At 41.6% G+C, this 26,364-nt stretch overlaps 1 protein-coding gene across 2 annotated transcripts in view; it reads right to left on the bottom strand.

Moving 5' to 3' along the window:
• The window catches only part of myo10 (myosin X), a 90,741-nt gene that overhangs the window by 20,289 nt on the left and 44,088 nt on the right, over window positions 1-26,364 (bottom strand). For both annotated transcript variants that reach the window (XM_067475691.1, XM_067475692.1), the window contains 16 exons: window positions 22,084-22,271; window positions 12,390-12,524; window positions 12,156-12,280; window positions 11,533-11,546; window positions 11,224-11,308; window positions 10,872-10,975; window positions 9,823-9,952; window positions 9,215-9,333; window positions 8,245-8,391; window positions 7,839-7,939; window positions 6,342-6,408; window positions 6,009-6,101; window positions 5,721-5,789; window positions 5,475-5,557; window positions 5,045-5,153; window positions 4,476-4,556 (listed from right to left, as the gene is read on the bottom strand). In XM_067475691.1, the coding sequence (XP_067331792.1) occupies window positions 4,476-4,556; window positions 5,045-5,153; window positions 5,475-5,557; window positions 5,721-5,789; window positions 6,009-6,101; window positions 6,342-6,408; window positions 7,839-7,939; window positions 8,245-8,391; window positions 9,215-9,333; window positions 9,823-9,952; window positions 10,872-10,975; window positions 11,224-11,308; window positions 11,533-11,546; window positions 12,156-12,280; window positions 12,390-12,524; window positions 22,084-22,271 (1,650 nt within the window). The remainder of the gene's footprint in view (window positions 1-4,475; window positions 4,557-5,044; window positions 5,154-5,474; window positions 5,558-5,720; window positions 5,790-6,008; window positions 6,102-6,341; window positions 6,409-7,838; window positions 7,940-8,244; window positions 8,392-9,214; window positions 9,334-9,822; window positions 9,953-10,871; window positions 10,976-11,223; window positions 11,309-11,532; window positions 11,547-12,155; window positions 12,281-12,389; window positions 12,525-22,083; window positions 22,272-26,364) is intronic.

Raw genomic sequence — 26,364 nt, 5'->3', positions numbered from 1 at the left:
TTTCTATGTTCAATTAGTCGTTTCCTCAACTATGTCTGTAGTAATCCTTACTGTCTTTATACAGTGGTTAACAGAATTATGCTCCATAACTCATCTTAATATAATTTAATAAGCGCGAGCTCCTGAAGGGCTGTGCAGGGTGTGGCGGTGCGTAAAGAGCTGGGTGGAGGACGGAGCACGGATTTTCAGCATCACAGCAGCATATTTGAGCTTTAAGTTTGGAACATTAAAGCCAATGTACTAGTCCATCTCGTATTATATATAACAGAGTGGCTGCTGGGGATCAGAGGTTAGAGTGGATCATCCACTCATTTCAGGGTTGGTGGTTCGATCCTCAGCTTGTTGCCTGAGGGGTGTGAGTATTCCTTGTGTTTATGTCACTTTGAATAGACGTCACTGAACGTCAAGCTTCTGGCTTGTCCCTCCAGGCTTCCGCCACAGCGGAACGTGTTCCGCACGTTGACTTTTTACGCCGGATGCTCTTCCTGCCGCAATCCTCCCATTTTATCAGGGCTCGGGACCGGCACCAAGGTGGCCGTTGGTGGATGGGCGGGGCCACACCCGGTGGGATTCGAACCCTTGGCCATTTGCTTCCAAACCTAATGGTCTACCGCTGTGTAGACCATCAGTATGTTTGGAGATGAAGTCAGAACACGAGTCTACTTTTTAGGCCTCTATTGTTTTTTAAAACTACAATTTTGCAACTTAACCTTGTGCTACCATGACACTCTGCTCCTCCCTATTCTTGCTTGCTGTGCTTCCAGTGGGGTCCGACTTCACCTCTTCAGAAAAAGATAAGCTCTGGAGCATTATTTCAGTGCTCTGTAGCTTCAATTTAGTTAAAGTTAGATAGTTCAGCGTTACCTAATCAGAAAACTCATTGTGAGACAATATATCTTTTGCAAGGGAGAATTTATATATATAGTAATCAGAATTTGTGGGGTTTTGCTGGGATGGTTTGAAATGCTATTACAGTGCTTAAAAAAGGAGTTGTAGTAAAATGTTTATGGTGTCAACAAAAAAGAAATAAAGAAATAAACCAATCAGTCTCCATAATAGATTGTTATTAACATCAAAAACACACACACACACTCTACAATGTTGCCTGCAATGCAGAGAGCGCGTTGCTTTGGTGATGGGGGACTGCGTTTGATGAGCGTAGATGATGAAGCTGACAGCTCTTCACGAGCAAGCGAGTAACCTTGTCTCTGCGTGTGTGTGTGTGTGTGTGAGAGAGCGTGAAGTGCTGCTGTTGTGTGTGACAGGCACAAAAGAAAGCGTCTGTAAATCCTGACATGTGCCAGCCTTTTATCCAAACTGAGTGTTGCTGCCTGACAGTCAGCTTTTAAGCACGCACACAAAGTCCATCACAAACTTCAACGCTGTAGGGCAAAAAAAGAAAACATGCATGAATCTGACGCATATTTATCAGATACACTAAAGTTGCATTCACTTACTTTATTAATAATAATCTCAATAAATGACATATTAACGTTTTTCCATGCAAGTGGTAACGATTAGAAAGTGCGGTTTACAGAGAATATGCAGTTTCAAACACTGCTGTGTCCACACCATTATGGATTCTGTCAATATATTGATATTTCCACCGAGATTCCACTTACCACGCTCACACTTTCTCTACACTCCGTTACATCACTGCATCCGAAATAGCTCACACTCTGTTTATTAGTCTGTCAGGTTCTCGTCTCTTCACTTCCCACTTTCTAAATTAGATTTAGTGTCTGAAAATGTCAAAGCAAGAAGAGCTCAAACACAAGAAAGCGCTTTGAGTGCCAATAGGTAGAAAAGCGCTATGTAAGTGCAGAACATTTACAAGACTGCTGGACTGTGCAGTTGCTCACACAGCATCATCTTCCTTTCACCTCTATATCGTCCTCCCCTCTGACGCTTGCTCAGAGTCAAACACGCAGATGACAGAGACGCCTCTTGGGGGATTTCAGGGGCCGTGTGCCGTATCCTCCTGACCCCTGCTTCCCATGGGATGGCCTTACTGCCCCCTCACTACATTAAGCTCCATTCTAAACTCATCATTCAGACTTGTTTAACATTCAATCATAATTGCAGTCCAAACGGCCCCTGTTTGGCCTCATAAAATCACACCGGCAGTCCAGCTGGTCTCTTGAAGCCCAGGAGACACCAAAAACACTAATAATGTGTGTGTGTGTGTCTCTTGTCTAAACATCTATTATTAATCTGTGCATCTATCCAAATAATAAAGATTTAATATTAGAGTCCAAACACTGATGCATCAAACTGTAATTTCCTATTAAAATAATTTAATGTTTCTTACGTTTGTGTTTTACATTTTCCTCAGACTATACAAAAAATATTTTTAATGCCACAGTAATTGTCCTTTTTGATTACTTTACTTGGGTCTTGCTCTGTAAAACAATTCCATACGTTTCTAACAACCATCAAAGCAGAAGACTATCAATATTCAAATACTACATTGAGAATTTAACAGCTTATAAACAGTATGTAATTATGTACATGTTTGTATGCAATGGTGGAAAGTACATTTATGTACGCACTGTACGTGTACTGTGCAATTTTGAAGTATCGTTGCGGCAACTGTGGCGCGGGAGGTAGAGCGGTCGTCCACCAATCCCACAGTTGTTCGGTTCGATCACCGGCTCCTATGGTCACATGTCGAAGTGACTCTGAACCCCAACTTAGTTGCTCCCGGTGAGCGTTATCCAGCTGCATAGCAGCTCCCCCATCGGTGTGTGAGTGTGTGTGAGAGTGTGAATGGCTGAATGAGAAGCTGTGTAAAGTGCTTTCAGATTAAATAATCAGATTAAATAAACAAAATGCAGTATAATCTTACAACTTCATTGATGAACACATTTATGCGCAAATAATCATATAATAACCTATTAATTAATCTGAAACGAGCCGTTGTAAATGTATAGAGTACTATTATTTTTAGTAATCCATGTATATTTGAGGCTTTTAGCTTCACATTTAGAATGCAGAATATTTCTACACTGTGGTTTTGACTAAGAAATTTAGTCATATTGTTCGAAATGTACTGAGATTTAATGTACTGATATTTACAATCCTTTCTACTTATAAAATGTAATTAGAAACAGTAACCTGTAAAATCATGTGGAGGCAATCATCCACATGACATGTCACTTATCCAGACACACACACACACACACACACACACACACACACACACACACACACGCACACACAGACAGAGGAACCCTCTGTATGAGTGAATCTAAAAACCAATAGACGACAAGAGAGAATCTCACACACAAAGCTCCTCACAGACACTTCACATCTGTGTCACAAACCTTCCAGTGTCCACATCTGACTTCGTCCCAGCTGCTCAGCAGAGAAATGAGGTGAGTGAATATACAGGGTACGGACAACAGGTCGGCTTTAGCTCAGTTGGTGGTTCGATATCCGGTGTGTGTGAACGGGTGAATGAGAAGCCATGTTGTAAAGCGGCTTGAATAAAAGCGCTACCATTTACCATCACTGCCCAGCGGAGCAGCTGCACAATGAATCTGCTCATCAAAATCAAAATGATCAGTTCTCAGATGCCAAGAAAACTAAGAAAACCCTAAAACCTGAAAAGGTTTCTATGAATTTTACGTGTCGTGTTAGTTTTTACTAACATGTTTGCAGGTGACAGTAGTTTGTGGAATATAAATCAATCAACAAGGAATTATTATTAAGAGCTGCTGTGAGATTTTGGAAGACAAAAACTGAAAAATGGAAGCACAAATCACGGCAGGCAAAAAAACCCAAAACAAAACGATGTGGCTACAGAAAATGCTCAGATAAGACCTAGTCAGCTAATTAACACATCACTAGAATTCTATGCAACCGCTGACTGGGACCAAGCGCAGGACCAGTCAGTAACTACCAGCAATCAGTGTCACTGCTTCCATGACGATGGTATTTTGACTTTATCTGGCCACACTGATGTTGGCGAAAGAGTCAACAAGGTGCCCAGACAGATATCGATAAGCTACTGATCTAGGAATGGTCCTGCCAATAATTGGGTCAATACGCGGGCGGCCTGGGGGGTTTGGCTACCTCACACTGCAAACCGTACACGGAACATGTCACGTCACTTAGAATCGATGTTTTGACGCCACAAACAAACGTCAGGAAACAAAATATAGGTCAGTGAGGAATCTCAGCACCGACCACTAATGCCACCACTCATTCCTGTATGGCATTTGTGTACATTAGCACTAAATTCTCCACTGCTCCAGCCTGTTGCTAGGCAACCGCGGGTCAAAGGGCCCGCAGAAGGGCCAGACACTTCTCATTCCTGTGTGTGTTTGGTTGGTGGGGGAGGGCTGTTTGATTAATAAATGACAAAAGCTTCACACACTCTCTCTGTGATACTCGCTGACATCCTGGCCTGCTGCTAAAGGTGTGTGTGTGTGTGTGTGTGTGTGTCTAAGAATACTTGAATGAGTACTCACCTTGCGTGTGTTGGGCTTGATGCATCGAATAAAATATGGGTTGGACGTGCTAAGTGTGGCCATTAGTGAGTGCAGAGAATACTGCAACAAAACAGACACAAACACAATATCATTATTATCTTTTTTTAATTCTTAATTACTACTACTACAACTTAACTACTGTAAGTGCTGATTCCACTGCCACTGAATATATCAGAGGAGGTGTTACACTTAAGATGCTATAATTTTTCGTACTCCTTCTGGTAAAAAACGACTACCACTATCACTTTACTTACACACTTTACTTCAACAACTGCTGCTACACTAAACTGCTGCAATACTTATTGCTACCACTGTTTTTAGCACTACCACTGTTACTACTGTTATTTGTGAAGGTTAGTGCTTCTTTTACTGTAACAGCACTAGAGGAGTAACATGAGCATTAATATACGTGCACAGCACTAGCGGTGCAACTGCAGTGTTTTCTGCATCTACCACTGCAAATATTGCAGCTGCCCGAGTTTTTGTCCAACACAAGTGAAAGAGAGCACGTCACAAACATGTTAGCGTCCTTCAGCTTCATGACTTGCCTTAAACTGGGAGCTGACTGTTGGCCGTCTGTGCTTGGAGCTGCTCTTCAGAGTGTCCTGTTTGTTTCGGCTCAGGACGTGTTCAAACAGATCATAGATGAAGTCCAAGCTGGCAAACAAGGAACAGAGTTGAGTACACATGATGAATATGAAGATAAATGTGACGCAAAGTGGTAAAAAATCATGGATTCAGTACTAATTACAATATGACAATGTGACTGTAGGTAAAACAATTGTTACACAAATGTCACAAATGTTGATAACACTGTATTCTTATTTCACAACCGGAGCTAAAACTGAATTAAAAAGGCATTTAATGTAAAGCTTGACTTTAAAATATGCAAACATATGGAACTGTAGCAAAAATATAAAGGCAATTCTCTGTTGGCACAGGCTTCTTCTTCAGTAATGACAAAGTGCTGCTGCCTACCTGCTCTCCCTCAGCAGGTTGAGGATGTCATCTCTGAAAGTGTCTCTGTTCTTCTCCAGCGTCCCCCGCACATCGTACACCACCTGCAATGTGCCACAGGGGGGAGTCGGTGAGATTCACAGCAGCAAAGACCAGAATGAAAAGGCCCCTTTCTCTCTAGGGCCAATTCGGTTCAAAATGCTTTTTTTTTTTTTTTTTTTTTTTTAATTAATCTGTTTGTGCGTAATATTAAAGCTAAGCACTTACCTCTCCTGCATAGTGCTTCACTCCAAAGTAGTGCACTGCAACACGTGGTTTCACATAAAAAGGGTTTTTCTGCAGAAAGAGGAGAGAAATAATCTTTACTCTAATAAAGATTTAGGAGAAACCACAGCTCTTTAGCTTTGCTCACTGAATATTCTGCCAAACTCTGTCCAGTACACTTCCTCCAATAGAGAAATATTTGTCATAAAAGCTACTAGAGCGAGCTGCTCAAGTTGTAAGCACGTGAGAGGAGACAGTGTCACGTGTGAAATGTGTTTCCTGGAGACGTACCGAATGCTGGTTGTGGAGTTTCTCCAGTAAGGTGTCATCTGTGGCTTTGGGGAAGTGGCTCTCCTCATTCATCAGTGCCAGGAGACCCAGTTTCTATGGAAACGATGAGCGATCATTATCCTGATTAATATCGTCGTCCTAATCCTCCGCACTGCCAGCACAACCATATTTGCACTTTGTATCATAGACTCATCTATTCTAATCTCACCTGTCCAACACTTTCTTTAGCTTCTCCGTATGAAACACTTTTAAAATGTAGCTGAAGGCTAAAGTAATTTCATCATCTCACACTCTTTGTCAGCACTACCTGTGGTTTCTTTGTACTTGACATACCTTCTCTATCAGATCCAGACACTCTCCGTTGTCCATCCAGTTGATGTCAACCCAAACCAGGCCTTCCCTGCACAAGGCAGACAAGAAACAAAAGATCAGAGACAATTTGCATTAAAAAAAAAAGTTTTTTTTCCAAATAAACCTGCACCAACACCAGGTATGTTTTAACTTCTACCTACTTGCTATATAGATTTCGATATTGATTTTTTGAAGCAGTAAAGATTAGACTTGTATTTTTTAGTGCAACTGTCCCCTCGTTACATTTTAGTAGCAGATAAGTTTATTTTTTTTAGGAAAAAGGCTGAGCTGTGCACATAGGCAGGAAGTCCTACAATAGGATTTCAAGTTTGGAACCTAACAACAGCAGCATGGGATTCAGTTGTGTTTGTAAAAAGAAATAAAAAAAAAAAAAAAAACATCCTCAGAAGAGAACAGACATGATTAGTTCCGTTTTTTATGCCTTAGATTTACAAATATGAGAATTATGTGAGGATTTATGCTGACTGCCTTCAAGCAAATGTCATCAAACTGTGTGTTCTAATTATTGGTTGGGTCAGACTGGATCACAAAAGCCTCCCTGCAAAAGTAAGCACGACTAGTAAGAATGACTTCACTGTAACCTCACAAAGCCAAAACGCAGAAACACTGTTTTGGCCAGTTTGGTAGAAGATTTTTACGTTTTTCTAGTTTTTCCTTGTTGAATTGCATTATAATGATTTTATCCACATTTCAGGAAATGTTTCCTTGATTAGTCTGAGGCCGTTTTCAAATCTGTAATTCGTTTGCTCTGAAATGAATTAGTGACCCAGTTTGTAAACTCGGTCTATTGCATCATGAGAAGTCACATGACAATGGTCTCGTCCACTCATTTGTCGAACGGATCTCAGGTGGGAACATGAAGCTAAGCACAGGAAGTACATCATGACCGTCTGTGCAATCGAATGCAATCCAATACAGTGGCTCTGCCATTATTCTACTCTCACAAGGTTATAATTTCTCGGTTTTTAGGTTGAAACTGTCAGAAAGGTCATAATTCTGCGTGTTTGTTATTGAGGTCAAAGTGGGTAATGGCATTGCACTGGAACACGTTATAAAAAGAGGTGGTTCTAAAGTGTTGGCCAACATATTTAAAATTAACGAGGTGGCCAAAACATTAGAACCATATCTTCTAATGGCAGAGTCACTGTATTGCATTAGATTGCACAGGTGGTCATAATGTTATGTCTGATCCGTTTGACCAACGTCATGTGACTTCTCGTGATGCAATTGACCAAGGTTACAAACTGGGTCACTGACTCCTAAAATGGTGCTCTGCTACTTTGCCGTATCTAAAGAAGCAGGAGCCATTTTAGGCATTATGACGTATTCCTGTGATTATTAACAACTAATCCATTTGTCTGAAAATCACTTCAGTCTCTTTACTGCTCTCTGCCTGTGTAGGACACATCGCCTGTGAAAAACTAAATGATCTATCGCACGTAAACAACGTCCACCTACTTGTTGTATTCAAGTTGCTCCAGGGAGAAAATGTGCTTGTTAAAATATTCCTGAAGCTTCTCGTTTGCATAGTTGATGTTGAACTGCTCAAAGCGGTTGACCTGTGGGGAACGAAAACAGGCCGACATGAGACACGGGGAATACACACGGAGAGTTCATGAAGTGGAAAACAAGGAATCCCTGAGGTGACTTTACCAATTTCTCCATGAACGATTTAACTATTCAGAGGAGAGAGAAATATTGTGGAATAAATTGTATTTATACCGACTTGTAATTAGGTTCTGGGTTCACATTAGACACTAAAACATTTCCATTTTGTTTAATTCCTTATTCAACTAAATAAAATTTTCGAAGTTTTAGTTTCCATATGCCTTAGTTAGTTGGTAACGTGTGTTAACAAACACACCTCGAAGTTCTCAAATCCAAAGATGTCCAGGATGCTGATGGATTTGAAGTCTTCTTTGCCCCTGATGCGGTTGTTGAGCTTGTGGATGATCCAGTTGAAACACTGAGAATAAAGTGCCATGGCCATGGAGTCTCTGGAGTCCACCGCCTGCAGACGAGTGCAACCAAAAGGACACTGACTGCTTTAAAGTTTAATGACAAGTCAGAAAATGGTTTCTGCTTGGTTAACACTAATCTACTATAATAAGATTATATCAAATGCAATCACAGATGATTATAGCTCAACTAATAAAAATGTGTTTCAGCCATATTTCATATACTTTTTGATTCAATTTTAATAACTGCCAGAGGGTTGTTCATTAAGTGGTAAGGTTCAACTTTTGGTGGCACAAATATTTCTCAGAGGAATTGCTCTAAAAAAAAAAAAAAAAAATGAGAAGAGAAAAGTTCCTGTCCTATTCTACACTTGCATCTCATGAAACAGAAACATTTCTTCCTCTGCTTGACTTACACTTTGCTAAATGTATGTACAGTAAAAGTTGTAGTAACATGCAGGGGTGTGTGACCTCTGACATATTGAGTTAGTGAACCTGAGTTTTTCAAATTAATAGATTAGTTTTCAAGTAAAAAACACTTGAAAAATCTGACACTTCTAGCTTCTGAAATGTGAAGCTTCTAGCTTCTAAAACAAAAACTAATTGTCATCAGTGGCTTTGGGGGAAGTGGAACTACTAATTGCACATATAATATCAGCAGATGACCTCAACTTGGGCTATATTGCTTCAGATGTTGCAATTTGACACAATCCACATTGAGGAAAGAACATTATTTAATCCTATAATGTCCATGTAAATATAATGTGTTTTTTTTTTTTTAACAGCCTACATGAACTGAACTTTCTTCATGCTAAAATGGGAACCAATGGAAAAAGAGGGTTTGTTAGAGGCTATAAACCAGGTGTGGGTTCTGACCTGTTCTACAGTGAGTGGCGTGGAGATCTCTTCGCCCCTGAGGATCATGGAACGGTGTGTCAAAACTTCAGCCAGCTGATCCGAGTTCAGCCCCAAGAGGTCAGCTGTTCGGCTGAGAGCTGCAGACACACAAACCTCACCGTTAGAGACAAAAAACTACATTTTAATACTGATTTAATACTGATGAAAAATAAATGCTTTCAACTTCGTGGGCGATCCTCAAGCTCAAAGGCTCAAGCTTCATCTAGTTTACTCCTGTTAAAAAAAAAAGATTTTTTTAACATGCAACATGTTATAAATGTTTTTGTAGCTTCAGAGATAAAAAAAAAAAAACAATATATAGGGGAAAAAGTAAGACTGGAGAAATAAGGAAAAAACATGAGACTGAAATCTTCACTGTCCAGTTATGAGAGACAGGACACGCTTTGATAGGAACATTTGGAGCAAAGTGTAATTCTTTTATTTCTCTAAATGGTGTCTTTTCCCCCCTTTTGTCAGTTTCAAGTTATTTCAGGAATAATTGTGGGCTCAAATTAATTTGTCCACATCTGTACACACATAGCAGTGACAGACAGCAGCAGTGTAGCTGGCGAGGAAAACTCTCAAACCTGATTTAGAGGAGACTTGAGCTCCTCCGGCCGTCATGAACTCGATGTTCCCTGTGTGAAGGATCCCAGCCAGGAGGCGCAGGATCTCCCCGATGTTCTCCTCTGTGAACTGCATGGTTCGCATGGCATTCTGGGGGCACACAGAGAAGAGCAGTTGATGCAAACGCTGCATGGAGGTGGCCTCTGACGGACTCACGGTGAACTCTTTACCAGCTGCTTTTGTTTCTTTTGGGTTTGAACCGAGAATATTTCTGAAAGCTGTTGTTAGTTTAAAGTTGTCCGCAGACGCGAATTGGTCTTTCGGGGTATTTTGGAGTTCTGGTCTGGATTGATTTGAGGCGATGTGGTCTGTGTTTGGCAGCAGTGATTTTGGTTTTCAGTCTCAACAGGATCAAATATTCATACAGCGTCCTACTGATTTATGAATACATTCATGCAGAAATACAATCTATGTGGGACTTGGCACTAAACGTGTCCACTATGCTGATTTAAACCTGCAAACTCATGGTAAAATATACTGAACATCTGTACAGATGTAACTTGTTAATAGAAACAGTCAAGTTCCACAATAAGAGAAAGTTGAGTTGAGATTGACACATGCATGTTGTATTTCTTTTTAAATCTAACATGTTCAAATATCCGAAGTTTGCAAACTAAAAATAATTTTCTATGAATAGAATGGTTAAATGAATAGTGGCCCGATTCTCCGTGTATCTAATTAGCTCCAAAATAAAGCTGACATTTTTAAAAGCATCTCCCTATGAATGAATATTGAAGCGATTATTGCCCATTTTCCTACGAAAGCTCAAAAATCAAGACACACTGCTCCATCCAGCCCTTCAGGTATAATAAAGAACTGACTTGTTAAAAAACAGAGCCTCTGAAAACCTGGTGCTAGTGCTGTGCAATTAGTGTGACCTCAACTTGACCTTTATTTTCTAAATATAGTACTAGTAGTACTACAAATAATTATATATATATATAAAAATAATAACACTTTAGCCTTAATATGAGGTTTGGGCAAATCAGAGCTAAAGCATCCTGCGTACCAGAACATCCTGAAAAGTGCCTTTGTCATTGATTGTCTTGTCGGCGAGGGAGCTGGACTGTCTCAGGTAATGGTAGCTTTCGGGCTGGGTCAATCCGAACGCCTCTGTAAAAACACACATTCATAATTGTTATCACATCTAGAAAAATGCTGCTAAACCACCCACGTTCCTTTTTCTGCTTTTCTGCTCAGATGATTAAATCTGTCGTAAGAACCTGGTGCTCGTCTGTTATTCTGCAAATGTTGCATGTGATGCCTGAGTAGAAGAGGTAGTAATGTTACTGCCTTTGTATTTTGACTCTTTCAAGACTTTTGTGTTTGACAAGTTTCTGTTTTGCACTGTGTTTTTTCACCTCTCTGCTGGTTGTTGGTTCCTGCTAGCAGGGCGTAGAAAATGTGGTAGTTTCTCTCCCCTGGGTTCTGTCGGACCACTCGGTTCTAAAGAGGGAGAAGGGAGAATTTCTTATCGATATCCATATTCACATAAACATAAAATCCAACACTGATTTAAGAGCATCTAACACTGAACCACAGTTTTTGAAATCACTGTTCATCACAGCTGTTGGCTAAAACACAAAGCTTTAGCCTACGGGATGTTTGAAGGATGATTTTAATGACCTAAATGCAGTTGGAGGTTTGGTAAAGGAAGGATGCTCGCTCACCTTTTCTAAGAGGTCTGTAGTCAGAAAGGTTCCAGTCAAGGCAAAATAAATGGTCAGAGTCACTGCGTAATGGCAAACACAATTATGCAAATGCAGCAGACCAAGTAAAACTCAAAACATGGACATCGGCTGTTCCCTTTCATGAGCTCCCGCAGCGAATCACGTGCCTCCATCTAACCCTGTCCTCTGCATCCTCTTCTCTCACACCAACTAACTTCATGTCCTCTCTCACTACATCCATAAATCTACTCTTTGTTCTTCCTCTAGACCTCCTGCCTGGCAGCTCCAACCTCAGCATCCTTCTACCAATATATTCACAGTTTCTCCTCTGAACATGTCCAAACCACCTCAATGTAGCCTCTCTGACTTTATCTCCACAAAACATGGACATCGGGATGATTAAAAGTAGGGATACCGCCTTGAATTCCATTTACAGGAGCAAACAAACCAACGCTGGAAAATGCGGATGAGATTGTGCAGTTTACTTGTTGTCACATCTGTGCTGAGTTGTTTAATTATAAAACAATTATAAAAGAGAAGGAGTAATTATTTTTAACTGAATCCTAAGCAGGACAGATGAAGTGAAAGGAAGCGGCGGCCTCTCAACACAAAGAAAAGGATACAGTCAATAATTCTGCCTCCCTGGATGTTTCCCTTCTGGCAAAAATGCAGCTGGACGAACTTCCCAAAGCGGCTGGAGTTGTTGTTGTAGACGGTCTTGGCATTTCCAAAGGCCTCCATGATGGGACTGTGGAGTGAAGGGAGAGCAGGGTCATTAACTCGGAGACCAAACAAGGCTTCTCTCTGGCAATGATCCTGTTGCCACCGAATTAACTATCAATAAAACATTTAATGACCTGCTCTCTAGCAGAGCCTCCTCCACGTGCGATGTCCTGTCTCTGGACGATAGCTCCAGGGAGTGCTGGCTCATGGCCGACAGGAACTTCAGGATCAGCTTGGTGCTTTCGGTTTTCCCTGCACCACTCTCTCCACTGAGGACAAAACACACACACACACACGAAAAGTAGGATTACGACCAAATTAAAATGGAGGTCATGTGCCTGAACAAATGTCTGCTGCAGGTTTTCCCTCACAACACAATGGGTCAGACTCGAAGTATGTAGGTGCAGAAAATAACCACTAGATGGTGCGCAGGACATTTGCTTTGGATGTGCACCGACTCTCATCGCTTTCATCTATTCTGATTCTTCCCCGTGTTTTTAACTGAGGAAATCAAGAACAAACCACCTAAAGGCTTTAAAAGTCACACATGAAGGTGACGTCTCCGGCGCCGAGGCCTGTAATAATAATGCGCAGAGGAACTGTGTGACAAGATGAATGAATCTGACTAATGTGGGAACAGGAAAAGCAAAACAGCACACTATCAAACTATCAAGATTAACAATGTTTATTCAGACAACAATACAACTTCTCATGTGCAAGATGGAAGGATTATTGTATAAGTGGGCATTTATTGGCTTGGAAGAAGTTATTACAACGAGCACTGTGCAAAGGCTGCAGTCTAAATGAAGATATCTATATTATGGTTCAAACCAGTGTGTTGGGTGATGTTTAAAGCTGCACCACAGAAAGTGGTTTCATTTAACGTGGATCAAATGATTTGGACTCTACACAGGTCTACACTGTGTTTTAGTGCCTTTAAGCTCCTTGTTTTGGTTTTATCATGAACACTTTAAATAGATGCAAAGTACCTGTGAGCAATGATCACAGCCACAAGCAGGTAGTTTGTCACAACTGCACAGTGATGAGACAAGAAGGGAAGAAAAGAGAGTTACACACACACACACACACACACACACGAACACTCTCTCTCTCACACATGGGGGTGAAAATGATTATTTTTAACCAAAGTGACAAAAGTGGCTTTTGGACTTGTGCGTCTAAGGGTTAAAGAGTAAAAACATGTTGCTAACATGCGATATCTAATGCATAAGATTATAAGGTATTAATTATGTGTTTAGTTGCTGCTTAACTTCACCAAAGACAGAGCATTGGTTTAATGTGCATCAAAACGGGTGCGGGGATCGAAATAAAAAAGTTACTTTTAAAAGAGATCACTTTAACACATTTACTTCAGTGTGATGCGTCTTTCAGCCAACTTGCTTCAGGGACAGTATCCTTCAGCGTTTGGGCCGCGTGCACTGTAAACGCTACACTAGACGTGGGCTGACATTTAAAAGAGCTACTCTCCATTTACTGCGGCGATGACTGTGATTTTGCATGTCAAACCACCCGACGACTCTCACGAGGCGGATCTGTGATCACTGGTGCCCTGTGTCTCACTCATCCCACTGCAGGCTTTGTTTACATGCTGACTGGAGGTCAGAACATTTATCATACATGCTTTAGCAGTGGGCTGGAAAAAGAACTTTGTAATGTTTCTGCTGTCTGGTAAATGAGAAAATATTTATAATTTGAGTTATGGAAAAATACACATTAGTTATCCTCTTTTTTTTTCTCTCCCCATGTTGTTTTCCCAGTTCACTGGCAAAACAAAGTGGGAATAAACATCAAAAAAAAAATAAAAAGAAAAATCACCTACAACTTTAACCAGCAAATATTTTGGAGCAAAATTAATCTGTCAGCAAGTAAAAGTTCTAAATAAATTCTGTTACTCTTTGAAATGATTTAAAAACCGTAAAAGAGGCAAATACATTTGAGATGTAGAAAACAGAGAACGGTCGGCATTTTTACCTGGCAAATGATTAGTTAGTTGTTTTTCTGTCAGTAAAACTTTACACCCCTACTTATTTTCGCATACGTCAAATTCATTTTGCAAGAGTTTGTAAGAGATTTGCCTCAATACGTTACGAATTTTGTCACACAAATAACTTAATTTGAGTAGAATTAGTCACTCGATAAAGTCCAATCTAAAACCCACCAATCAAAAACTGCTCTTCTTTCACATCTTTCCACAGCTGAACGCAGCACGGTTCCTGAGAAAGACCCCTCACGCACTTGCAGTGGCATTTACCGCAAACCTGGCAACCCACAGCAACCCAGTGTGAGGCTCAGCCAGCCCACTTTAATGATCAACCTAGTAACTCACAAACCCAGACACAGAGCTCCTGAAAGAGGTTATATTAGAGCCCATTAGTCTTCACCGTGGAAAACAAGACATTCAGTACCTACTGCTGGTGGCCTGAGCTATTAACTACAACAGCTTGTTCCACTTCCTTTGAATAAACTCACAGTAGATGGTGAGAATGGATGAGGAGCTGCTTCTTCAACATGTTTATTACAGCCATGCAGTTTACAACAGGCCCAATCATACGGTGCTTCAGCCCAGACCTGTTAAACACCACATGATCATGTAACTGTAACCAAACCAAAAACAAGCCAAACCACTGAACCTTTGAAAGCTGAGTGCTGCTTTCACTTCTGGGAACTTTTTTTGACTCTGGCATCTTCATTTCAAGCTGGGTTATCAATTCTACTGGCGCAAATAAATATCAAACAGTGCTTCAATTTTGTCTTTCCTCCTTTAATTCATCTCAACTAAAAACATGTATTTCAGTCATTTCTACTTTGTATATGATGTTTTGTGGTTTGTGTTTTATCTTTCTTTTCTCACTTCTTCTGTGTTTTGTACATTGCTGCGGTTTTACTTTTTGTGTCATTTTCATTCACTTTATTTGCCTAATGACAGTTTTGAAATTTTTCTCATGGTCCCATTTTTTTTTGGACTGTATAAATAAAGTTTATTAGTGGTCCATTATTGTTTGAAGCCAGCAGACATATCCACCATCCAAGCTGACTGTCAGCTAGTAGCATTTCTTGAATAGGGGTCAGGGGGAGGACAGGTCTTAATTACAGCTCAAGAGAATCAGCAAATTCTGACAGATCTCAGCAGTTGGCTCTTTCCAACAGTGGGTCAAAACTTGCTTAAAGGGATCAGATCTTCTTTAAAGGCCATGGTGTGTGTAACTCAGTGAAATGGCTTGGACCATAGCGACAGCCACATTTGAGAGGGCCTGTGTAATGTGACTCATTTAAAAAGACCTCTGGCAGCAGGACAACATATCCAAACTAGGACAGACACACACACACACACACACACACACACACACACACACACACACACACACAGAGCCAGACCCAGCACCCTTCCTTTGTACTAATCCCTGGCTCTCCACATGGTGCTGCCACCCAAGGTAAAATGTCCCCACGGTGGAAAGGACCTCAGCCGAGTGACTGAGCGTGTTGGACAAACTCCCTCCATTGCTCTGGACTTCAACCAGACCCTTTGTACATGGGGCCAGAGCAGCACACTGTGTTTGAAAGTTCCTGAGCAGGAGGAGAAACTGAAACCAGAGGCAAAACTTGTTTGACTGTTTACACGTCCATTTAATCCAATTTTGTGCCTTATTAATCGGGAAGTCTTTCACTGGAAATAATCTCACTGAACAGCTGCAGTAAACTGAACCTTACTACAGCTTTCTCACTTTTTCATTTTGCATTTTGAGGTCAGGGTTTGTGAGGGTCGTCCAACTTTCCAAGTCGGGAATCCCACTTCAATGGGCATTCGAGTTGAAAGTTCAAACTGGGAACTGACCGACTTCCAAATGGAACCACGTGCTCGTTAATAACTGTAGCGCAAACAGAACAGTTTACTAACTGCTCGGTTAGATACGTTGGGCTTTGATTCTTTAGCCAGATTATTAATGTGACTAACATTCCTCATCTTCAAAAGAAAACCTCTCAGGTGAGTTTGTTTGCAGGGTTTTTGTGCCCCCAGATGCCTGAGTAATTAACAGGGCTTGGAGAGTCTTGAGTTTGACCTCACACCCACGTCTGGGGTCAGGGACAAACATCTGCGTTGGAGGCTGTGTGATGTGCAGGATTACGGCTTCAGAGCTTTGCAATTTAATCAAATCTGGGCTGTTTTGGAAATGAAACCAGTCAGTCAAAACAATATCAGGCCTCAAATGTTAACTTTCCCAAACAAAAAAAGTCCAACGGGTTAAGAGAATCTGCAGCGTTTCTGATACTTACTTCGACTCTTTGATCGTGTTCACTTAATTCTTGATCCTTAGCAAGGAGTTAGAAATTCAAACCAAGATTGACAAGTAAGGAAAAAAAACAAATACACACCCACTTCTACTGAGGCATAATTTGTTCGTTAAACGCACAGTTGCAGGTTTAGTCTCAGAATCTTTGGTTTATTGCTTTTATTAAGAAATTCTGCTTTGGTGGCACTGGCTGCACTCAGTAAGGCTTTGGAGGTTTTCCAAGAGCTTCGTCGTTGGTGGTTCTAAAGGAGTTCTTGCTGAAATGTGCAGCAAAGACCCAACAGGGGGGTGGGTGTTGGGGTTCCATTAAAATCATGTGGCTCAACACAGGCAGGTATCTGCATCAGTGAAAACGCCTTACGAAAGTGCCTTTCATGGGCTTTAATGAGCAGATGCCTTGTGTTAGAGCCGGCTTCCTCCTCCACCCCCTCTTTGTCTACACCAGCTCTCATTTCATTCACCAACCTGTGCCTGGATCTGATTACCCACAATCCCTAAATCTGATGAGAAGGCTTCCTGACTTCTTAAAGTGCCAGCTTGCAATTTATAGCTCTTCTTCGTCACACACACTCATGCCATGAAATGATCCTTTCTGTGTGTGGGTGGAGGTACTGCCATGTTAAATGTTTTATGACGGTCTGCACAGAGATGGCTTTGGGGTTTCGCACTGGACCAACAACATAACGTGTGTTCATGTTATTCCCGTTCTAAAAAATGACAGATAAGGCAAAAAAGTGCATAACTTCAATGCCGTTTATAAGCACATGCACTTTGGCACATGGATGGTAAATGTTCTGCACTTATACAGCGCTTTTCTTACTATTGGTAGTCAAAGCACTTTACCCACACACACACACACACACACACACACACACACACACACACACACACAATCACTGAAGGAGGACGCTCACTGGGAGCAACTAAGTTGGGGTTCAGTGTCTTGCTCAAGCACACAGCGACATGTGACCGAAGGGGCTGGAGATCAAACCAGCAACCGGGGGATTGGTGGATGACTGCTCTACCTCCTGCGCCACAGTCACCCCAAGCATCCATCGCTCAGCTTTCTTGCAACAAAATGTAAAAGCATTTATGCTCGATGGAGAAGGTGTCGCAAAACCGAGTGCAAGCCTGGTGTGTGCTGGTCTCTCGCACTAGCACGAGCCTCCTCGTCGAGGATCAGATTACTGCTCGAAAGGGAACCACGATCCAAGGACTTCCTTCAAATGCCGTGCTTTCAAAGACCAACAGTAACATGAAAGCAGGTCGAACGCACCACGCACATGGTCAATTGTACATTGACATAACAAAGATATCAAGTTTTGACAAAGAACTGTAACATATTCTTTCTTCTTCTGCAGCAGCATCTTATGAGCTGCTGTAATCTCGTCCACAGCGAGAAGGAAGAAAGCGTCACGGAGCAAATGAGAGCGGGGCTCGTGCGAGTATGTCCACACTGATGGATCCTTCCCTAACCTTAACCAACGGGCTTTTGATTCCTAAACCTTTACACACACACACATACACACACACACGGTTGTGGACTTAAACCCGGGTGTGTGGTGTCACAGTTGCCTGACATCCACTCCAACACTCTCCTTTCAACTTCATTTCAGTTACTAAATGTGACACTTAAAAAATATGTTTCTCCAGCACATAATCAATCCAATGTAATATGTTACCTACAAAAACATAATCATGTTTAGCAATATAATATTTAGGAGACATGGTTTTGTGAAACTGTTTTAGGGGTTCAAACCAAAACTCAGTAGAGGGAAAATAAAATGTTTTCTCATAAGACCGAATCCATACACTGGGAAATTTATTACATTTATTAAAGATAATAAGATGTTTTAAGTTTGTTTGTTCACAGACTGGTGGTTGTACTGAAAACCTCCATGTTCTTTCTCTGGAACAATAAACTGCAGACAAATCCTGAAAAGCCTCTGTGCTGACGCTCACTCAGCAGTCAGCGCACACAGCCGGGCAGTTGCTCTCAAGAAAAACACTTGGCTGGTGTTTGGAAAAAAAAAAAAAAGTCTCTACTCCGCCCTGCAATTATTCACAGCTTCACACATCAATCACAGCAGCAGAGCCGAGGGAGCTGCTTGTCCACGTAAAGAGGCAAAGAGACGCACCATCACAAAAGCAGTGATTGCAGCGAAGTAACTTTATTTCTCATTTAAAAGCCAGAACCTTTGCACAACGATTCTGAAAACGCTCTAACGAGGTCAGACACTTTTGATTTTAAACGTGCTTTGCAAAAAAGTCTCGACTCAACAACCAGCTGAACAATACAGTGCCTATAAAAAGGTTTCACCCTTTTTGGACATAAATCAATCATGATCAATATCGGTTGGGAACTTTGACAAACGAAATCTGAACAATACCTCATAAAATATGTTCCTTCAAAGAAATGACAATTAATTAAAAATATGTTTTTGGTTAAATATCGCTAAATTTAGGACATTGCTGGACAACAATCTTATTCAGTCTGCAAGATAAACTACGGTTAGTGAGAGGATTTCTTTCCAGCAAGACAACGACCCCAAGCATACAGGGAAAGGTAAAATGTTCTGGAAAGCCCAGACCTTAGTCCAATTTGTGGCTGGACTTGAAAAGGGCTGTTCACGTTCATGTTCACGTTCATGTTCATGCAAAGAAGAATGGCATAAACCTGCAGTGTCCAGATGTGCAGGTCTGACTGAGACCCATCCACACAGACTCTGTGCTGTAACTGCAGGCAAAGGTGAATCTACGCAAACACTTGTTTCAACGTACATATTTTTATTAAACTAACATTACTTTGTAGGAGCCTGTTTTCACTTTGACATTAATGGGGCATTTTTCTTTTGTCAAAGTCAGCAGCTTAATATTGACCATGATCATAAAACTAAATATGGAACGGGGTGAAACCTTTTTATAGACACTGTATAACAGATTGTTCAGTTTGACTTGAACCACAGAATAGTCTGAAAAATGCAAATAAGCTGATTTAGAAATTGATAAACAAGCCATGCAGTGTGTGTCTTGGGAGTCTTACTGTGTCATTTACTCTATTTTAATCAGCTTCGGTTTTAGCTGAGACAGCAGCTAAAAGGTCACCGCTGTGGTCTGTGGTTTGTCCCCCCCCAGGTCCATGTTGCTTCATTCGCTGCCGCTGTCATGGAACGACTCGTAACCAAAGTGAAGGTTTTTTTCATCTTCCTGCAGTTTTAAGTATTTTCATAAACCCTAGGCCTCCAGAAGGAAATGATAACCTCTTCTTTCAAGCGCAGATGAGACCGTTGAACGCTGGTTGCAGCAGGCGTCCGTGTGGCGACATTGTGTAGCTCACGTGTGTCATGTTTGTGTTTACGCCTCGCTGTGTGCACCACGCTGCATATTCCACCCACTGACAAACATCGCAGCAGACAAAAGAGTTTCTGTGTCCTGACAAGAGGGACAAAGGCAACTCGTGGCAAAAACCGATTGTTTTTCCAAATCAACACCATTACAGAACATGGAATTGATCCAAAACCGCTTTTTCTGGGTCTTTGGAACCTGTATTTATGTTAAGCTACTCATTGAAGCCTTTGCTTCATTTCTGAATTGGAATATTAGATATTTTAGTAAATAAACACCTTCTAGATCAGCGTCTGCAAACCCCCAACTGAAGTTTCTCCGTATTCTCTGGCTCACTGCAGGAAGCTGACAGCAACCAGAGACGGACACAGGGACATTTTGAGTCTAATGAGGACGTGTCCCGTGGATAAAGGCAGTTACTGTACGGTCTCTTGACCACTCCGTGCTAATGGCTACAGAGCTGGAAGTGACATAAATGCCAATGACTGATGCCATCTAAGAAGTTAATGTGTCATTAGCATTTAAAGTTAAACCACTGTTCACTTTCTGCTTCACTCACAAACTCAAAATTGCTTATATTTTTTTTAAAAAAAAGGACATGTGTGTCTCATTATCCACTCTGCCAATAAAACGACTAAACTAATATAAGTTAATTGTCAGAAAAGTGCAGCACTCGCGCCTGAAGCAGCAAGTTTCATCTCACACTGCTTTAGATCTTAGTTCCGCTTAATCTTCCTGTTTAATGACAAAGCTGAGCTCGAATCCTCAAAGACACCAGACTAGACAAGAAGTTGCTTCTCATAGAAAGAGAACCAACTAGAAGGTTAACGAAGCATGTTTTTATGGAGAGGGGTCACTCCCCTCTTTTTCAATCTCATTTTAAACCAGAACTGAGCAGATATCAGCTATGATAAGTGATCCACTCATATCAGATACAATCTGTATCAGTAAAAACTGAGCCAATCCACACTTTGCTGAACTCTAATGTGGTTTTTCTTTCCATCTCAACGCTGCTTCTCTCCTCCACATTAGGCTCTACAGTGCCGGTTTCTGTTGCATCGGAAAATACAATTAGTGTGTCAATGTGAAAACTTAATGGAGACTTACTCAGAGTTCACAAACCAATTATGGTAAAACACCCAAAAATAGATTTGCTAAACTGCACACAACACAGATACATTTTTACTTTAGATTTACTCTGGAATGGCTAAATATAATTTCATCAGGTGGGATGGGATGGGATTTGATCCCGTGGCCTTGTCTGTCCCAACCTAAATAAGCTTTCTGACAGTTTCAACTTAAAACTGAGAAATTTTAATATTTTAAAAGAAGAATTCAACGCAGAGCTGTGTTGAATTACATTAAAATGCACAGGTGGTCACAACGTTATGTCAGATTGGTGTATGCACATTTGAGGGACTTTAGTGGACTGGCCTCGTATTCACGATACCTCGAGCACCACAGGCATAAAGCTTCAGGCTCAAAGAGACACGTATGTATCCGCTTTCTGCTAAATCGGTAAACCAAATATTGTAAACTTCAAAGTGTAACAAGCAGGATTTTGAACTGAGGGGGAAGCAAATTTCTGCGTGTGTCAGACAAAACAATGGAGTCAATGTGAAAGTGGTCCAGCTAAAATCAAAGAGGAAGGATGTGAGGAAGGAAAGCAGCTGACAGAGGATGGACATAGCAACAGAGAATGTGTGTTGTGGCATGTAGTGCTCAGATCCTCAGAGCTTCTGCCAAACTGCCCAGGGGACTTGAATCTTGATGAAAGTCTTTGGCACACTGAGGACCGATTAAACAAGCTTAAGACCACAATCGTTTAGTCAAAAGGGCAATTAGAGGGCTCGATATAATCTTTCACAAGAACGGTGGGGATATCCTGCCAGTGTGGGCACTCGCTGTTGGTGACACATTAAAGTTGGAAAAAGTCAGCAAACTTGGAGAAGGATGAGTAAACTTCTAACAATGGCCCATTTTTAAACAACTTCAATCAAAGTAGTTTGGACAATATGTAAAACGTAAATAAAAACAGGATGCAATGATTTGAAAATCTCATCAACCCATATTTTAGTCACAATAGAACATAAACAACATATCAGATGTTGGAACCGAGACATTTCTTTCTGTGTTCCATGACAACCAAAAACTAAAACATAAGAGCACATACCTGATAAGGACACACTGGTTCTGCAGCCTCTTCCACAGTGAGCTGTAGCACTCGTTGGCGATGGCGAAGATGTGCGGGGAAATCTCTCCCAGGCGGTGCCGGCTGTACATCTCCACCGCCGACCCATCGTACAGGCCAGGAAGCAGCTGGTAAGGGTTCACCGCTGCTAGGATGGAGCCGATGTATGTCTGTGGATCAGGAGGCAGAATGAAAACTATCAGAAATCTGACGAGGACTAATAAGTGGAAAGAAGGAGGTGCCCACATGTTGAGCGCTGCATCGTGTTCATATTGACAAATCTGATGAGAAATCTGATGTTATACTGACGAGAAAGCTTCTAATACGAACAACATAAAGTGATTTCAGATGTTTCTGTGATTGTTACAGTCTTCATAAAGAGGCAATATCACTGTTCTGAGGAAGTAAGAAATACACAGGACTATGAAGAGAGGAGAATAAACTGGATGTGTTTTGTGAGAGAAAAACAGACCTGACCATAAAAACCAAACGCAGACGTAGTAAAAGTTCCTATCAACAAGTAAAATTGGATAAACGGCAAATTCAAGTCTGTTTGTTGAAGCAGGAACAACAGCGAACACCAATGCAGCAACAGACATTCAACACGTTTGACCTTTTGTTGTTTGACCCTCCCCCCAAAAAGTTTCCAAACCAGCTTCAGCTGCTGAAACCGAAGGTTGTGAAGCCAGCACAAGTCTTGGCACTGGCTTTGGTGCTGTGGTGGTGACTAATGGATAAATAGGCAGGCTTGGAAAAAGGCAGCACATCAACATGTGAGAAAACAACCACTGGCTTTGGATTAAAAAAAAAAAAAAAAAGACCTAAAAGGTTACAGCAGCATTATCTTGACTCTCAGAGTCGCTCATCACAATTTGTTGAAAAGTAATATTTTCCTCAACACAGCGATGCTATAAGGGTGAAAGGCAGGATACGTTGTGGAGAGTTCACCAGACTTTCACAGGCCAGCAGTTGACCGAACATGCAAGTCATTGCACTGTGGGAGGAGACCCTGAGGGTATGCAAACTGTTCTGCTCTAACTGATGCCACGGCACAAACACACGCAACACAACACTGACATGTCATCGTCTCTTAAGGCAGAGCCCATCCTCACAACCTTAAAACTCAGAAGACGGGAACAGTTTTATCAGTGCAACTTGGCCCGAAAGGGAAAATCCCATTACAGCCGTGCTGAGAGGTCCCATAACTGAGAGCGAGTGTTGGACAGTGTTGGAGTGTTGGAGCAGAGCATCTCCCCCTGCCCTCTGCAGACACAAGACTCCACTCTGCTCACATCCTGCTCATCTCCAGTGACCAGAAAAACACTAGAGAAATTCTGAAAGCAGTCAGCCAGTCAAGTTCTGCAGAGACTTATTTCATTCCCAACATTTCCTCTTTGATATATACTTCATGGTCCATGCAGTTTATTATTGCTGCAGTTAGTAAAAGGCTGTAAAAAGTCTGGTTTTTCATGTTACGGTTACTGTTTGAAGGTAAAATACATTAGAATGACATGATTCCTTTGACCTACTATGGAGGCCAGTTAGAAAAGTCCAACTTCGGATGAAGAGGTAGCAGGGGAAAACAAGCTAAATGGTTCTCTCTGAGAAGGTCCACCATGCCTGAGGTGAAACAATGTTCAGTGTTTTGAAGTGAACAACTCAACTTACAGCCATGTTGCTGGTAATTATGTTAGTGGATATAGAAATGTCATGCTGCCAATGCAATTTTTGGCCGAGTGCCCTTATTTAATGTTGTTGGCTGAGTCCAACTGACTGACATCAGTTTTTACTTCTGGAGCTATAAAGTGATGGTCCTTTTGATTTATGAAGCTCCTAAAAAAAAAAAAAATACTAAAAGATGTGTTTCAAACAAGCTAAACATTTGCAAGACAGATATTAGTACAGCCTCAGTATGAAAGTATGCAAATACTGAACAAAATGACAAACTAGAAGAAACTGGAATAACTTTACTAACTCATTTACAGCAGCATCCTGCCTGAAGACGAAACACAACAAGGTACAAAGGCTCATAAGCAGCTGCTCAAAGATAAGACAAGTGGAGAACTTGAACGGCAGTTAAAGTGACATTGCTTACACGACAAAGACACGCTCCTGCCGGCGGACCATAAATCCCCGCGTGCGTTACCACGCGGACTGAGCAGAGCGTAAACCAAGCTTGGCTGCTCCTCGCTCAGGTGAAGGACTCTGTTTATGAGCATACAAGCGGAAATGTCAGTCTTTCGCCAGCGGTGTACACAGTTTACAGTCGGACTGATCTCTGGCTCTGAGGCTCACGTGCATCACCGAGCTCATCGTGTAAACCTCTTTCTCGATGCTTATGTGGTGTCACGTAATATTAGGGATTCCTACTTGAGTTCTTGTTTATAGCGTGCGGAGCGCTGAGAAACACTTTTACACCTTGTGACAGGCGTAAGGGGCTGTTCTGCACACATGAACGGCCAGGAGTTTGCATCAGTGCGGATTTTCTGCAGGACTGATCCGCACACTGCTTCTTCTCTCCAGCAGTGAGTTGGCACACACACACACACACACACACACACACACACACACACACACACACACACACACACACACACACACACACACACACACACACACACACAGAGTTGTGTGTGTTCAGGGATTGGCCCGTTTAAACTGACTGCTGATGTTGGATTGGATAAGCAGCTTACTGCAGTTTACTTAAACCCTGGGTGACAGCAACCTGCCCTCTCTCAACCTCCCTACAAAACCTGCATTCTGTTTGTGTGACGGTCTGTGAGTTTGTAAGACGTTTGGAGATCTGCGGGATGAAAAGCAAATCACTCCACTGCTCTCATATAGCAATTGGTAGGAGTAAGAACCAGAGGTGGAAAGAGTATGAAATGATTTTACTTCAGTAGAAGGACAGTTACTGTGGTGAAACTGTGATGCAGTGGATGCACAGCCACGGTCGCCTTCTTTCTCTCGTGTTTACTTCTTGCTGTTGCTTCTTGCTGTAGCTTCCCAATTCCAAACATTAAATACATTAGAAACAAGAGGTACAAAAATCATGAAATAATTTCAGACCTGCTTCCCAAGAAAAACATGTGAGGAAAGCCACGTTCACTCTACCAGTCGGGAGGGGGGAGAGCTTCACACAACACTGTGTGAGTGTTGCCCAGAGTTTAAAAAGAAAGAAAAAAAAAAAGCCTTTAGGTATAGTCATGCCTGCCCCTTAACTCAATCATTTATAACCATTTGGACTCAAACAGTTTCAGGAAACAGTTTCCACGGCAGCACCGACACTGACAGATAGTTGGCTGCGACTCTCATCAGAATGGCCCCTATTGGCTGATGCCATTAACCACTGGTCTTCCGTGTGTGTCAGCTATATCACAGAGGCGACGCCATAAAGCTAATGCTCACATTGACATTGTTTGTTTGTGGGGTATTTAACCGGTGGCAGCTGTGACGGGGGACGTGCAGTCTTAACGGGCTTCTATCAGCATGGACTTTTGAAAGTCTTTACGTTAATGTTAATGTCTCACTAAATGCGTGAAGCTCGGGCGGAATTGCTTTTTAACCAGTGCACAATTTCACAGCAGCTACATCATTGGTGCCATTGTTAACATGCTATCTTGTGTACTCTTTGCATGTCTGCTCTGTTACCCACAAGTTACCCACTGGAGGGCAGACCAGGGCCTAATCATCCCTGACAGAGAACTGAATCCGTTTCTTGTAACTGTTTGCTTTTGCACAAGATAAACAGAAGCCACAGCAATAATCAAAAAAATGTAGAGATGACCGCAGACAAAACGCCAAAGGCGGAATTGGTGGTAGATGCAGGTAGTTGCTCAACAAGTTTTTCTAAAAGGTGTTTGTCTAACTGTTACTCATAGCTGCCTGTCAGATACTGCTCAACCAGTCATGTGCGAAAGTGCATCCCGTGTGCATATAGTGATTATTTCTGAGGACGTGCACAACTGAAGCTGATGCGCCAAATGAACCCAGGTCAACTGATCTTCATCATTTCACATCTTCGCATCAGTAAGCGATTTATAAAAGATTTTCAGGTTACTCATCAATAATTGAAGTGATCAAAAGAAAACCAAAATTGTAAAACCACTGATGCATTGGGCCAAGTTGCACTGATAAAACTTCTCCCGTGTCCACCCGTGTAATCCAGTATGTTCTGATGAAATCATCATGCTGCCAAACTATGCAGAGTGCTCCTGTTGTGCAACGCTGCTCTTGTCAGGCAGTAGTAGCTGTGATAGAAAT

This window comes from Channa argus, chromosome 14 (genome assembly GCF_033026475.1).
Source record: "Channa argus isolate prfri chromosome 14, Channa argus male v1.0, whole genome shotgun sequence".
Classification (NCBI taxonomy): domain Eukaryota; kingdom Metazoa; phylum Chordata; class Actinopteri; order Anabantiformes; family Channidae; genus Channa; species Channa argus.
Note: the sequence above shows the minus strand (reverse complement) of the source record. Positions and strands in the feature narration are given on the sequence as shown.